Raw genomic sequence first — 16,615 nt, forward strand, 5'->3', positions numbered from 1 at the left:
TATTCCCATAGCAGTACAGCAAATAATACTCTGATTGATAGGGTCAGAATGGGGGAAACTAGGCCATATATAATCTTCCCCAGAGAAAACGTATTGGGGCTGCTTTTAGTCTTTATCCAATAGTAATTACACACTAGATCCTGTGCAAGATTCTTTTTCAGGCTCAAGTTTTTCAGGCTAGAAGAAGCCTTAGAGATCATGAAAATTGGTACCATTTATTTGGTGGAGGATAAATTGAATTCTAGAGAGGAAAAGCAACGTGTCCAAGTTTACATAGAAGTCAAGACTTTAATCCCCAAGGCAGTAGCAGATGCAGAATTTTATTTCTTCCCAGAGCCAAAATGCCTCCATCTCTCAAAGCACTTAAAATCCAGGAGAAGAAATAAGCCATAGATATTGAGATGTGGGGTCAATTGACCTTAGTTTAGAACCTGCTTTTGCTACTAATAGCTAGCATTTATATAACTCGTTAAGGTTTGTAAAGCAGTTTATATCATTATCTCTAAGAAAGCCATTTCCCCACACTCTTGGCCTCAGTATCCCAATTTGCAAAATCAGAATGTCAAAGAAGGTGATTATCTCCAAAGGTCCCTTTCAATTAAAATGTTTTTATTTCCAAGGTCTCATGTCTCTTTTAAATTTAATAGTTTGTGTTTAAAAGACCCTTTGGGCTCTGACATGCTAAATTCAAAAGTTCTGTTTTGGTACAAATTAGATATGTGGACACTGTGATTGTTTCCCATTCTGATATTCTGTGAATCTGTGATTCTATTTTTCAAGCTAATCAAAGAGTCTCTTAAATGTTAACTTCATCATTTTCTCCTTAAGCAGCTTCACCATTAATGCCATCTGGTGACTTTTTCTTTATTCATGAGCAATGTTAATGATTAATTCTATGTAACAAATTATCTTATTAGTCAGTTTGGGAATTGTTCAGGCCTCTCTTCTCTCCTTATTTCCAATCCCCACCTCCATGTCATATCTTTTACATAGGAAGATGGAGTGGATGGGATGAAACTAGGTGGGTTGAGTATGCTAGCACATTTGATCCATGGAGTCTTTTAACTTTAGTATCTCACATAGCATTTAGATAGTGAATGAGATACAATGGAACTCAAAAATCAATTCAGGAAGGGGAGATAAAGTAATATAATCATAGTCATTTATTAAGTATATGTTAGGTTCCAGGTACTTTGCTAGGTTCTGAGGAATACAAAGACAAAAATTAATCTACCCTAAAGGAGCTCACATTTACACATGTGAAAATATTATTAATGTTTCAAGAACCATAGAATGAGCTATATAAATGGAAGAGATAGTAAGTTCTCTTGCTTTCAGAATGAACTATAGAATTTTAGAGCTAGAAGAATTCTTAAAACAGAATAATTGAATTAGAAAAAAAAACATTAGAACTATCAATTTCAACATCTTCTCGAACAGGAATTTCCTCCATAATATTCTCCTAAAGTACTAATATAAACTCACACCTTCAAGGAGAGAAAACACTACCTTTTGAGGCATTCCATTCTACTTTTAGATAACTCTAATTATTAGGAAACTATTTCTCCTAGTTCTTCATTCTATTATTAAGAACAAGGAATTCATCTCCCACAGAACAGCCCTCCAAATACTTAAAAACAACTAGCGCACATGCCCCAATTGTCTCCTCCAGGCCAAAAAAAAAACAAAAAAAAAACAAAACAAACAAACAAAAACCCCTCAATTCTTTTAACCAATCATCTCCTCTGTAAAATGTATGTCATGTTATTAATATTTTAATATAGTACTGCAGATATAGTCTGATCTTATATGGAAGAGATCTTAAAACATAGGAAATCAAAATTTGAAGGGACTTTGAAACATAGAATGTTAGAGCTTTAGAAAAGACACCTAGAAGATACTTTGGAATATAGGAGAAGGTTAGACCTGGAAGAGCTTGTAGAATGTAAGAGCTGAATAGGACTTTAGAACATGGGAAATTTGAACTTAAAAGAACCTTAGAACATGGGATGTTAGAGATGGAAGGGATTTTGGAACATAGAATTTTAGAGGTAAAAAAGGATTTTAGAACTTAGGATGTTAGAAGTAGAAAGAGCCTTAGAACATAGGATGCTAGAGTAGAAGGGAACTTAGAACATAGGATATTAGAACTAGAAAGGATTTTAGAACATACGATGTAAAAGTAGACAGGAATTTAGCACATAAAAGGTTAGATCTGGAAGGGATTTTGGAACATAGGAGGATGTTACCTAGAATTAGAGCTGAATAGGACTTTGGAACACAGGAAGTTAAAGCTTAAAGGGGCCTTAGAACATAGGATGTTAGAGTTGGAAGGGACTTTGAAACATCGCATATTAGAGCTAGAAAGGATTTTAGAACATGGGATATTGAAACATAAAATGTTAGATCTGGAAGGTCGTTTGGAACATTGGATGTTAAAGCTGGACAAGTCCTTAGAACATAGGATGCTAGAACTAGAACAGGACCTTAAAATATAGGATATTAGAGCTGGAAGAACTTTAGAGTATTGAATCTAGAATATTTGAGCCGGCTAAGCCTTTAAAGATTATTGAGTTCCACCCCACCTCATTTTACACTTCTAGTCAGACTAGTCAGGGAAGGCTTTGTAGTGGAAATCTCTATCTTAATAAATAGATAAAATTTCAGAGAATTAAGCTTTGGGATAGGAGGGGTGCATGGAATGACAGCCCTATGAGCAAGGTTAATGGAATAAGGAACATTAGAAAAATAAATGAAGAAAGCATTTTGTCTAGAGTATTGCCTTGCTATCTATAGATTCCTAATGAATAGATTTCAGGGAGTTGATGAGCTTTATGGGAAAAAATAAATCTTTATTTTCATTAATTACTAACTCAAGATAAGCATTTTCTTCAGCTTTTAATTTAAAAAACAAAATAAAATTGATTTTAAGAAAGAGTCAATGGACCTCATCAGAATCTCAAAAATATCCAATATACAACAAGTATTAAAAGATTAAACTATGAGGAAGAGTATAATGGATGAAAAGTCTGGAAAGGGAAAGTGAGATGATTGTGGAGGATCTTGAGTGATGGGCTAAATGATTTGCATTTGATACTGTTGAGAAAGGGACCTGGAGGCCTTGAAACCAGATCTTAGTTCTCCCTGATTTGCCTTGGACAAGCAATTTCCTTTCTTTGGTCCTTAGTTTTTATATTCATTGAACAAGGAGGTTGAATTTGATAATCAGTAAGAAGCCTTCCAGCTCTAAAAATCTGAGTCCTGTGGCATAATTATTCACAGCTGGTAGAAAGTTATAATGGAAGATGGGAACAGAATAACATTTCTATATTTCTACATTATCACCTATTTATCCATATTTCCTTTGTCCTCTTTGATCATGAACACTCTTAAGTAGCTTCAATTCAGCTCCTTGTTCTAGGAGGTAGTTAATCATATTTTAATGCTGTACTTCTGGACTGTTGAGCTGTATCCAATTTTGGAGTCTGACACTTTGGAAGGTTTTGCTGTGTTCCTCTCCACTGTAGAGGAAACAGTGGGATACCCTTAATCATCAGAATTCAGAAATTGGAAACAGCTCAAACAGCCCAAGAGTAACCATGTGGCTAGATCGAAAGACACAAGGAAATACTTAAATAATAGGGTTTCATTTTGTTCTATACAGCACCAAAGATATTCTTTCCAATGTTGGATAACTGGAGAAGTGCTTAAAGGGATTTCTTTCCTTTAGGTATTATTTTTCTTCAATGAGAAACTTATATTCATACTCAAGTATAAAGGCTAAATTCTGTTAGTTGGTTATTTAATCAACTGTACCTCCTCTGACTAGCATTTCTCAGTCTCTCTGGTACAATTGATAATTGTTTATAATGATGACCCTGAGGCGATTCAAGATTTTGAAATGCCTTCTCAATCATCAAAGAAAGATTCAATTACATTCGATGTCATTTTTGTGCCAAGTATATTTTATTACATCCCAATTCTTTGAAAATTGGCCATCTGTGTATGGTATGGTAGCAGGCACACTTAGTCAGAAGACCTAACTTTATTTTTTTTTATTCTGCTATATATTAGCTGGATTATTTTTTTTTAATCATTCAAAGTGTTTGGGCCTCTGTTTCCTTATATGTTAAAGTATGGTCATCATCTCTGCCAGCTGCAAAGGGTTGTTCGGATGGTCAAATAAAATTATACTTTATAAACTTTTATTTTTGCTTCTTATTAACAAAGACTGCAAATAGGAGCTTTTGCAACCAATATTTTTATATTTCTAGACTTAAAGAATTAGATCACCAAGATCATTTATCTCAGGTACCTCAATTTATATTCTTTTAAAATATTTAATAGGTAATGATAAACAATTTACTGAGATAATTATGCCCATTGCAATTAATAACTGTCCTGCTAATTAAGTATAACACTACACTTCTGAAATAAAAAAATGCATAATTAAATGACTAATTGAAGTAAAATAGTAAGAACTTTTATTTCAATAGCACCTTCAAGGTTTATAGATCACTAATTTTCTGTCATTGTAATATAGATACAGTAGAAACATTATTTGTACTTGTGACATATAAAAAGTTTGAGAAATAGTTTCTGGATGGGTTTTATAAGTCACACTAGCATATAATCAATAAAAAGGATCAGCAACATTCTCAAATCCCAAAGACCCCTCATAGAAACCATTCAATACTTGTATGTTCTTGGAAGAGTATTCCTGAGGATGATGATCAAATAATTGGTTAATAATAAGAATGGTGGGAAGATGATGAAATAGGTCAGAAAATTCTAAGCTCTCCAGATTTCCCTCACAACAAAAGAAAACTGCACTTCAGGGCCAAAATAGACTGGTAAAAAACAAATAAGATTGGGGCAGAACAGCAGTCCTCCTGGAATAACCTGGGAAGACTTGAAGAAAAACCCCAAGATTGAACTTTAACTTGAGGGAAGTACAAACACCCAGGCTAGCTCTTCTGAAATAGCCAGCAGGATTCCTCAGGCTAGATGAGTTTGGCTGGAAGCTTAACCCAAACCACAGGAACTTTCATGTCCAGGAAAGCATGAGGAATTGGGAATCTGAGTCTGGGAAGAATGAGGGAACCTGGGCTGATTAGGAACAACAGACTCAGGTACGTTGCTCAAATGCAGCCTAGGGCAACAAGGAACCAGCACACCCAATGAATGCAGAGGCAGTGGGGCAGGGTCCCTGGGACTTGAAGGCAGAGAGGAGCTTTTAGTTTGGGATTCCAGGTCAGAGAGGAGAGCTGAAATGAGGCTAGAGGCACATCCCCCACTCCATATTTAGAAATGTTTTGGCTAATAAATTCTCATTTAAAAAGAGGGGGGGCGCAAAGGAGGAAGAACCCAATCATAGAAACTTACTAATTAAGAAAGACTAAGATTCATCTTCAGAAGGGGACAGTGAAGTTAAAAAAAAAAAAAAAAAGCTTCTTCTACCCCAAAGAATAACATTAAATAGCTACCTGCCAAGAAAGAATTTATAGAACTCAAAAAAGACTTAAATAATTAAATGAGAGAGGTTGAGGAAAAACTAAAAAAAAAAAAATCATTCAGATTATGAATAAAAAATTAGCCACCTAGAAAAGGAGATACAGAGTTTTAAAGAATAAAATAACTCTAAAAATTAGAATTGGGCAAGGGGAAACCAGTGACGCTTTGAGACTAAGAAATAACAAAACAAATATAAAGAATGGACAAATAGAAGAGAATGTCAAATACTTTATTTAAAAATTAGATCTGGAGATCAGATCAAAGAGAAAATATAATAATAATTGGAATACCTGAAAGTAGACCAAAAAAAAAAAAAAACTTTGACATAATAATTCAAGAAATAATCAAAAATTGTCCTCAAATGATAGAACATAAGCAGAAAATAGAAATTTTTAAAATCTACCTATTATCACCTCAGAGAGATCCTACAAGGGAAAGACATAGAAACATTATTGCTAAATTTTAAAACACCTAGATCAAATAAATAAATAAATTTATAAGAAACAAACAAAAAATTCAAATATGTTGGAGCTACAATTTGAATGGTGCAGGATTTATCATCAGATACAATAAAAGACTTCAAGTCCTGGAATAGTATATATCAACAGTCAAAAGAACTAGGACTGCAGTCAAAATATCCTATCCAGAAAAGCTAATCTTAATATTAAATGAAAAAAAAAAAAAGGACTTTCAATGACCTCACAAATTTTCAAGACTTCATCTCAACCAAACCCAAACTCAATAGAAAAGTTAATATAAAATAAATAATTAATAAGAATGAATATTCTAATGAGAGATGGGCTTATTCTAATGAGGAATTGGGAGATGTGACTTTGATTATTTACTTCCAAATCATACCCATTTTGGAAAATCTAGACAAAGGATCTATACCCCAACTTCCCCAAACCTAAATGATTAGACTACAATAGGGCAAGATTCATATTAGATAAAATTCTTTGTAAAGTTTTCTAGATGGGTGGGGCAACAACTTCACCTAAAAAAAATTATCTAAGTGGGATAAATTTTGGGGTTTGGGGGAAAGGTCAAGGATCTCCCCAATAATTTATTTTTGGTAATAGTTTGTCACAAATGTTAAAGATGCCACAGATGAGCAGAGATGCTTATGCTTAGACAGAAATAGAGACAGATACAGAAACCAAGTGTGTATGTATGTGAAAGAAAGAGAGACAGAGATGAGAGAAAAAGACATGGTGAAAGGAGAGACAGAGACAGAGAAACAGACAGAGACAAGAAACAGAGACAGAGTTAGAAACAGATATAGATGAGCTCCTGGAATTTGGAAAAAATTGTAGCTACATTATCTGAGGTTAATAAGGAAATTTTTCGCTAATATAGGCATTTCTATATGCTTCTTTCTCAGTATGGTAAAAATCAGGAAAACAACTAAAAAGATATTTACATATACCTCCTCTAGTTTTCAAGTGCCCTATGGTATGGCTTGGTACTTATTATCCCTAAGGACCAAGTATCAGTGTTCCCTAAAGCTTGAATCTGTAATGAGAAGAATTTTCAGATATATTTTTATAAATGACTCAGTATATACTTGTTCTCAAGCTCTACCCACCACATAAAGAATATGCTTGAGAACCTCATCAGAATCTTTTAGGTTTTTTTTTTTCTTCAAATTTATATCTTTTTAAACTCTGAGTTGCTTAATGAGCTCTCTGGGTATCCACATCAGTGTACTAAAAGAGTTCTCCTTTTTATCATGTGAATCATTTATGTTCTTGTCATAATTTTGATCTTGAAAATATAAAATAGTTCTGTAAGTGAGAATAAACATAGATAGAAGAGGGAGGAAGGGAAAGGAAAAGAAGAAGAAAGGGAGAAAGGAAGGAAAGAAGGAAGAAAGGGAAAAAAGAAGGAAGGAAGAAGCAAGGCAAAGAAGGAAGGAAGGAAGGAAGAAAGGAAGGAAGGAAGAAGGAAGGAAGGAAGGAAGGAAGGAAGGAAGGAAGGAGGAAGGAAGGAAGGAAGGAAGGAAGGAAGGAAGAAGGAAGAAGGGAGAGAGGGAAGAGAGAATAAAGGAAGGAAGAAAGGAGGGAGAGAGGGAAGGAAGAAGGAAGAAAGGAAGAAAGAGGAAAAGAAGGATAATTGTTATTATTGATGTTAATATATTGAAAAAGATTTCAGCTTGGGATCTATTTTTGTACCATTTTTTCTGGATTAGAAAAGGCTCTTTACTCCCTCAGTATTAAATGTATAGTTTACCAGAAGAACACCAACACTACCTAGCATCTCTTGTTACTTGACTTTACTGTGTAACCTTGGGCAGATCCTATAAGCAATCTGTGCTCCCAAAAAATGGGGGCACCAACTTGTGGGAACTGTCACTTTCTTTGCTGTGTTCTGAGCTCTATGGATACAAGGTGAGTTTGGAGACCTTCTGGGAATGCATTTCATAAATTGAGATTTCAATACAGGTTTGGTTTTTTGAATGAGCTAATTTCGGGTGTTTCTGGGGTGTATAGGAAGTTCCAAAAGTGGAAGATTAAGTGAGAGAGAGAGAGATCAGGAATGAGAAAGAGAGGAATGTTTTCTGCTAGTTTTCTGAATTTACTCTCAAAAATTGGCAAAAATTGACCACAGTGGTCAAGAGTAAAGTTTAAAAAGACTTTCTTTTCTCATTTGTATGATCAATGCATGATTTGTGAAAATTTTAATTTAAGGGAAGAGGTAGAATAGCTTAGTCACTCTTAGAGTCAGGAAAACCTGTGCTCAAATATTACTTAAAACATATACTAAACTCTATACCTCAGTTTCTTTATCTGTAAAGTAAGGAATAGGGGTGGAATTGGTGGTTTCTAAGGTGCTCACTAGCTCTAAATCTATGATCCTCTCACTTTCTGAAACTCTCAGTGCCCCAGGAGACTGTAAGATTATAAATCATAGAGAGATTATACTTTAACATCTTTCCTTCTCCTATTCTTTTCCCTCCCCCCAAAATATATCTATAATATATAATTTATATATGTATATCTGTGCATATGTATATGTAGTGTAGTAGAAAAAGCATTAGGTTCTAAATCATGAAGGCTTGAGTTCAAATCCATTTGAAGATATTACCTTGATATCCCAGCAAGTCATTTCAATTCCCTCAATTTCGAGTTTTATCTGTAAAATAAGGAATGTAGATTCACTGACCTACAAAGTCACTTTCAGCTCTCAATTTAGCAGGAGAAGACTTAGTCACCAGGGAATGTATTTTATCTAGCAACAGCAGCTCTTTAAACCATTCATTTAACCAGTGGTCCTCAAAGTGTAGTCCAAAGAATTGTCTCTGAAACCCTTTCAGAGAGTCTACAAATTCAAAATTATTCTTTATTTCTAATATAGTAAATAGCTATAAATATAACCCATGTGAACAAAAACTCTTTGAACAGATCCTCGATAGTTTTTTTTTTTTTTAACAACATGAAGATACTGAGAACAAGGTTTGAGAACCACTGCACTTAACTGTGGGGGATTTTAATCTGCTTCCTGAAGGGGGCACCTGATGAAATTATAGATCACTTAAGTATGCACTAGTTGTGCTATCATTATCAACATCAAGAAAAGCATGATAGAGTTGGGAGTGCACTGGGGCTAAGGGACTAAATACTTGGCTACAAATACTGCCTCTGATACTTAGTAGCTGTGTGACTATGGGCAAGTAACTGAAACTCTCTCAGCCTCAGTCTGAAATCAGTTTGCTTTGCAAACTTCTTGAGATTATGTAAATGTCACCTATGGCATTTTCTAGTCATGATCAGCTTTGGTATGGGATTGTAATCTTATTCAAAAGTTAAATCCTTTCTCTTATTTTCTTCTCCTCCAAGCCTGACTGCCATCTTCACCTGCACCTTCGATGGGCAGACAATCCATATGTGTCAGGCACTGTGCATACCAAGGACACAGCACCTGGTCTGATCATGGGAGCAGGTAAGTAACTGAAGAGTCTTCCCTTCTCCTCCTCTTGCTGTTCCACCACTTTTTTTCTTTCATTTCTGTCTCTCTACTGCTCCCTCCCTCCATCCTTCCTCTGTCTCTGTCTTTTTATGTCTTTCTCTCTGCCTTTGTATGTCTGTTGTCTCTGTCTCTGTGTGTGTGTGTGTGTGTGTGTGTGTGTCTGTCTCTCTCTCTGTCTCTCTCTTTGAGGGTGTGTGTGTTTCTGTATCCCCCTACACTGAGAAGTATAACTGCACCTTAGATCTTCTCATAGTATTTAGCATGAGAATTTGCTGAGAGGTTTCCAGTCAGGAATTAAAATCGCCAGTGGGGAAACCTGGAGGCAAGATGTCAACCAACAAATGAGAAGATTTCAGCTTTAATCTTGATTCACTAAGGTGCTTTTGGGTGCCAGAATAAGGATTAATATCTGTCCCTCAGTGGTCAGGAAATGAGATTCTCTACTACAAGTTTAATAATAATTAAAAAGAGTGACAGAGATATCAATAAGAAAGAAACAAGGCAAGACATGCAAGGAGGAAAAGAAATGTAATAATAACAATTGCTCACATCTTTATGACATTCCAAGTTTCCAACTGCCACACTCACAATGACTCTGTGTGACGGGTAATATGAATATGATGATCCCCACTTTACAGAGGAGGAGCTTTAATTTCAGACATTGGCCACTAAGTAGTATAATAAATTGACTAGACGTGGTGTCAAGTAAACTTGGTAAAGATTCTACTTCCAACACTTGCTGCCTGTGTGATCCTGAGCAAATCACTTAACCTTTGCTTACCTCAGTTTTCTCACTAGTAAAATGGGAATAACATTAATACTATTTTTAGGGGTTGTTCTAAGGTTTGAGTTAAATAAAATATATAAGTGCTTTACAAATCCTAAGATGCTACACAGAAGTAATTGTTATTGTTAATAATAATAATAATGGTAACTCATTCAAAATCAGAGCTGTCAGAATCGGAATTCAAATCCAGATTTCCTGACCAAATTCTAGCACTCACTCCATTGCCATCACATTATCAAAATCATATATTTGCAAAACTTAGAATAAGATTGATTTTAGATGTAGGAGCTGATTAAGTAAAATGAAAAGCCAAGATGATATATACTCAAATTTTGTGTGACTTGGAATAAATCCAAATACCTCCCTGGGACTTACTTTCATTTTCTGTAACATCAGAAGTTTGTACTCTTATCTTTGAGGCCTTTTTTCAATCTCATATTCCATATTTTGGCCTTTTCTCTGTTGAATCCCTACCCAACTCGTAAACCCAGTTTAAGTGGCTCCTCCTTAGTATTGCATCACTTTAATGCATTCATCAATAATATTATATAGTATCTCTGTCTATGTACGTTATCAGATCCTCCTCCTAGAACATTACCTCTGTAAAGACAGTCTACCTTAGCTCAGTTTTATGTCCCCTCTAGCACCTAGTACACAGTGCCCTCCACATAGTAGGTACTTAAGAAACATTTATTGGATTTGATTAATTTTTTCTCTAAATTCCCTTCCAGCTCAAATATTTTATTATTCTGTAGTTGCTTATAATGCCTTGAGCTATTTCAGGAAACTCAAATGCCAGACACCTTCTACAAAACAATCCATAATTACCATGGTGACTTCTCTCTATTGCCAATTATTATAGAGCACAAATATGTCCAAAGTACATTTCATTTATGAGGTAGACATTTCTATACCTTTTTAATAAAGATTCTGTTCTTGTGTTCCTGGTATTATACCTAAAATTCTCTTTCTTTGTCAGGTTCAAATCCTATATAGCATTGTGGCCAAGATGCCTAGGACAGTATCATTAATATAGTCCGATATAGTCTTTATATATTAAAGTCTAGAAGTGCAAGTAACCTTAGAGATAATTTCATCCAAATGACCTCAGTTTATTTAGAGTTCAAATAAATACAAACAGGTAAACATAGATAGTTAGATCTGGGAAGGCCTCTAGAACATGAAATGTTAGAACAGTCAGTAGAATGTTTTAGCTAGAAGGGGTCTTAGAACATAGAACTTAGAATGTTATAGCTGGAAGAATCTTAGAATATAGAATGTTGTAGGTAGAAGTAAGTCCAGAAAATAGTGTCAAACTTGGAAGTCTTTAATAATAATAAATAATAATAGTTAGCATTCATATAACATCTACTATGTGCCACACACTGTACTAAGCAAGTATTTTCCAAATATTGTCTAATTTGATCCTCATATCAATCCTGGGTGATAAGGACTATTATTATCCTCATTTTTACAATTGAGGAAACTAAGACTAATAGTTTTGTGCCCAGAGTCACAAGAACAGCTAGGTGGCAAAGTAGATAGCACGCCGGGGATGAAGTCAGGAAGACCTGAGTTCAAATTTAGCTTCAGATATTTACAGGCTGTGTGACTCTGGGCAAGTCACTTAACCCTGTTTGCCTCAGTTTCCTCATCTGTAAAATGAACTAGAGAAGAAAATGACAAATTACTTTACTATTTCCAAGAAAACTCTAAATGGACATTTAAACAACTAAAACACAACTACTACCAGAATGTCTGAATGCCATCAAGGCAATAGTATGATATGGTGGATGGAGCACTGGTCTCTGGTCTAGTGGCTTGGGTTCAATTTTTATTTCTATTGCTTTCTGGTCATATAACCCTGATTATGAATCCATTGCAATCCTTGAGCCTCAATTTCCCCATCCATAAAACAAGGGTAATAAGATTTGCACTACTCACATTATAAGAAATTGAGGCTTAGAAATGACAGGACACAGCCAAAATTATACTTCTGGTAAAAACATAGTCAAAATTCAAACCAAAGACTTCTGATTTCTAAGATCAGTCCATTTCTTCCTCTAAAATGTGTCTGCCTTGAAGAGAAAGCATTGGATCTTGGATTCCCAAAGTCACATGTAGTAAGTATCACAGGTGAGATTTGAATCCAGGGTTTCTGATGCTAGAGCTAGAGACTTTTCCACTGTACTATACAGCTTCCCATCTCAACATCCTTAGACTCTGGTGGATTTGACAATTGTTTCAAGTTAATAAAAAGCCTTAGTCTTATTGGGCAAAACCATCTAATGAGCTCCCAAGGCTCTTCTTGTGAACTTTCCCTTGGGGTTCCTTGTGATAGGAAGACTACAGGACTGAGAGTTCAAAGGTCTTAGTTGTAGAGATGAGTTCTAATGCTAGTTCACTCACCCACTACCTATATAACTTCCCTTCTTATATCTTAAGTTTAATAGATTTATAGATCTAGAATGTGGAAGAAATTTCAAAGAATATCTAATCCAACCCACATATTTTATAGAGGAAGACACCCAAGTGTCATCCCAAATTTAGAGAAAATCGCTAAGGTCCTCCCTAGCTTGGCCTACCACTACATGCTTCCATCACTTCTAGATAGCTGTAATCCTATTTTGTAATATTATAAACTGGTGTTGTGAGTTTGGGAAGGAAGAGAAATTGAAATAAAGTCAAGCAAAAGAATCAGTATTTCCCTGGGTCTATAGAGTAGGATGAGTTCTTTAAAATCAAATAACCCAGGTCTAGGGCAGGGACAGAGGGATTAATGGAAGAAAAAGACAGAAATTTACCTGATAACTTCATTCATATATTTAAAAGGAATAGCAAGTTGGACACAATAAATTTCCAGTTTCATGAGCAATCATCTATTTTTTTTAAAAATTATAATGTTATGGAAATGCTTGTTTTATCCTATAACTAATTTTTTTTTAAAAAAGGGAAAAAAAAGTATTTAGCCCAAATACTTTTAGAAATAAAGAAACTGGGGCACATAAATAACACAGTAGATAGAGCACTGCCCTGGAGTCAGCAAGACCTGAGTCCAAATGTGGCCTCAGATACTTAACACTTACAGCTGTGTGACCCTGAGCAAGTCACTTAACCATAATTGCCTAGCCCCCCCCAAAAAATGCTTATTGCCTAGAAATGAAGAAATTGGCACTCAATGAGACAGGAAGTCACTCAGCAAGCAATCAAAATACTTATGAAAACTCCTTAAGATCCATCAGCCAGTTGATGCACATATTAAGTGCAACCACATAGTATATTAAATATGACCACAGATTTCTGAATTTTCTCACCTCTATATACAAAGTGTTACATTTAAGATAGAACTCATTTTGCCTCAGGACTAACAGATCCTGAATTTTAAGTGAGTATTTTGAATGGTGAGCTAATTTGGAAACTACAAATAATCAACTAAAAGACCAAAGCAATATTTTAATATCTCCATTATTTGAAACCCAGGTGTTTGAAATCATGAAAAAAGAACATTTCAGGCACCCCAGAGAGCAATAATAGTCTTTGAGAATTTTCAAGTAACGTGAATAAAAGTCTTGTTAATCATTCTCAACTAAGAATTTGTTTCCAATAATGTCTGTCCTCCTCAAAGGTCCATAAGCTACTTCCCATTTGCTTCTGCTATATTTTGACCTTTGCAAAAAGCATTATCCTTCTATGACCAGAATTATGTGACATAGATCAATAGATGTGTAAATTTGTTTTATTTTCATAGTCCAGTCTTCTCTGAAGAGTTTTCTCTGAGGATGTTCAAAGCTTGGGGCAATTGGGTAGAGTGAGCAGAAATCTGCATCTGAGACCAAAGACTTGGGTTATAGTTTCTGTTCTGCCACTGACTCAATCTAGGTTTTAAGGCTTTCCAAATCTAGGTCCTACCTATATATTGATGTTATTCATTCATTACTGCTGTGTCTGACTCTTCAAGACCCTCTTTCAGTTTTTTCTTGGCAAATATAATAGAGTGTTTTGTCACTTCCTTCTTTAGCTCATTTTTATAGATAAGGAAACTGAGGCAAACAGGATTAAGTGACCTGCCCAGAGTCACACAGCTAGCAAGTGTCTGAGGTCAAATTTGAATTCATGAAGATATCTCTTCCTAACTCCAGACTCCATACTCTGTGCTCTGTGCTTCCTAATCACCTATAAAGCCAACCTGATTCCATGTTAGTCTCCTTCAAAATTACTACATTCCAGCTAAAAGCACACTACAAGTAAATTCAGTTTACCATCTGCTGCCTCCTCCATGCATTTACTCAAGCTCACCCTATATCTGGACTGCTCTTCATTTTTATCTCTGCCCCCAAGAATCTTTGTTTTCTTTCAGAGTTCAATTCTGGTATCACTTCTTTGAAGCCTTCCCTGATTTTCCCTCTTATTAATATTGGATCCCTCCTTAATTTTTTCTAGTATTACACTTATTCGTGTCTGCTGAAACCTAGAAGTTTAATATTCATTTCCAAAGACAGAAACTGTTCTATTGTTTTTTCTTTGTAATCCTAGCTTTTATTTTCTTCTCCTTTCATATATACAATAAACCAAAGAACAAATTCTCTTTTAAAAGCTTAAAAAAAAGTTATGAAAACTAATCATAATGCCTTGTAAATTTTAGATAAGAGTTATGATTTCGCTGCTATAGGAATTTTCCAGTAATGCTACTTCTATCAGTAAGCTGGCATTATCTGGATAGTCTTTGAGAGTTGCCTAGGGTACTAAGAAGTTAAGTGATTTTCCAGTAATTCTGCTTCTATCAATCAGTTGGCACTATCTGTATAGTTTTTGAAAGTTGCCTAGGGTACTAAGAAGTTAAGTGATTTGTCCAATTTCACTGCTAGTATATATCAAAAGTACACCTTGAACCCAGGTGTCCCTGATTCCAAGGCTGACTGTCCAATCCAGTATTCCAAAGTACCTTGCATACAGTAAGTGCTTAATAAGTGTTTGACTTGAATTGTTGAACTTGCTTAAGACTGTACATGTATGATCTATATCAGATTTCTTGCCTTCTCAAATTGAGTGAAAGAGAGAAAGGAAGAAAATTTACTAATCAAAATTTTCAGAAAATGAATTTTTAAAATTTATTTACATCTAATTGAGAAAAAATAAAAAGAAACTCATAGAAAAATAAAGAACGAGGCAGCATAGGGGGAAAAACTTGCTTCAAGACCTTTGTGAAAGTAAATTAATTACTTTGGGCCACAATTTTCTTTTGTGTAAAATGGGAAGTTTGGACAAGAGGATAATAATAGTTTATACTTATAGAAATCTTTATCGTTCATATAAATAACCTCTGAGGTAAGAAAAAAATTATTATCAACTCCATTTTCCAGTTGAAGAAACTGAGGCTTACTAAGTTTAAGTTTCTTGCTCAAGATAACACAGAAATAGTCAGTGAAGTGATAGAAAAAAGGATGGGTCACCAAGTTTTCTGACTTTCAGTCCATTGCATTTGGCCGGCTACTGTAACTGGGTTATTTTTTTTTTTTTTTTATGTCTGGGAGCTTCTAGTTTTGGTCCCAGCTCTCCCACTATCTGCTTCCCAGAGTGAATCCCTGGTTGGAGATGATTTTCATTCAATGCCTGGCCTCCTTCTGGCCTGGGAAATCAAGCACAGAGTACCCAGCGCCCACTTGCACACATCTAGATCGTTAATTAGGACTACCTTGAACGCTCTGGCTGCATGCCAAATGGTTCAATCGACACTTAACATTCCCTGCATCTGCCTGGGCTGGTTTTGTATTACATAGTCTGCTCCTCTGCAGTGTGGGGAGATTGTTTGTTATGATTCCTGTGATGGAAGATGCAGGGATGCTGGCTCTGGGGATCACAGAGAAAGCCTTTCCCCAGTCCAAGGCATGTGGTTTTTGTCCTTTGGGCTTCCTCTATTTAACCTGGCTTATTCAATTAGGGGTTGATAGAGCCTACCCTTTCCCACAGGACTGAGATCTCCAAGGAGGAATATAGACACTTCTTTCATTTTAAAACCCATCTATTTAAAGTTCTCCACTATCTCCCCTCCCCACTTTACCGGCAAAGACAAGGTCCAGTTTGTAAAAATGAGACTGAGCCCACCCCAGCCCAGAAGGCCAACAGATTTGGCAAGATTGGAAAGGGAATTGGAATGAATTCCAGAGGCATGGGTCTGTGGAAGGAATTCTGTGTGGGAAATTACCCCTCACCTGGTTTTCATTTGGAACCATAAATATACTGTGGTCAGTCTGTTTGAAATCAGCCAAAACGTCCTTCCCAGTGAGCCAAAGTTTGGGGGTATCCAGTGAGAATATGAGTAAGTGACTTCCTCCCAAAGTGCCTTTTTCA

At 35.5% G+C, this 16,615-nt stretch overlaps 1 protein-coding gene across 4 annotated transcripts in view; it reads left to right on the top strand.

The window, feature by feature from the left end:
* Positions 1-16,615, top strand: part of SORCS2 (sortilin related VPS10 domain containing receptor 2) — a 1,241,960-nt gene that overhangs the window by 1,092,750 nt on the left and 132,595 nt on the right. For all 4 annotated transcript variants that reach the window (XM_051965561.1, XM_051965559.1, XM_051965560.1 and 1 more), the window contains exon 11: positions 9,351-9,453. In XM_051965561.1, the coding sequence (XP_051821521.1) occupies positions 9,351-9,453 (103 nt within the window). The remainder of the gene's footprint in view (positions 1-9,350; positions 9,454-16,615) is intronic.

This window comes from Antechinus flavipes, chromosome 6 (genome assembly GCF_016432865.1).
Source record: "Antechinus flavipes isolate AdamAnt ecotype Samford, QLD, Australia chromosome 6, AdamAnt_v2, whole genome shotgun sequence".
In the NCBI taxonomy this organism is placed as follows: domain Eukaryota; kingdom Metazoa; phylum Chordata; class Mammalia; order Dasyuromorphia; family Dasyuridae; genus Antechinus; species Antechinus flavipes.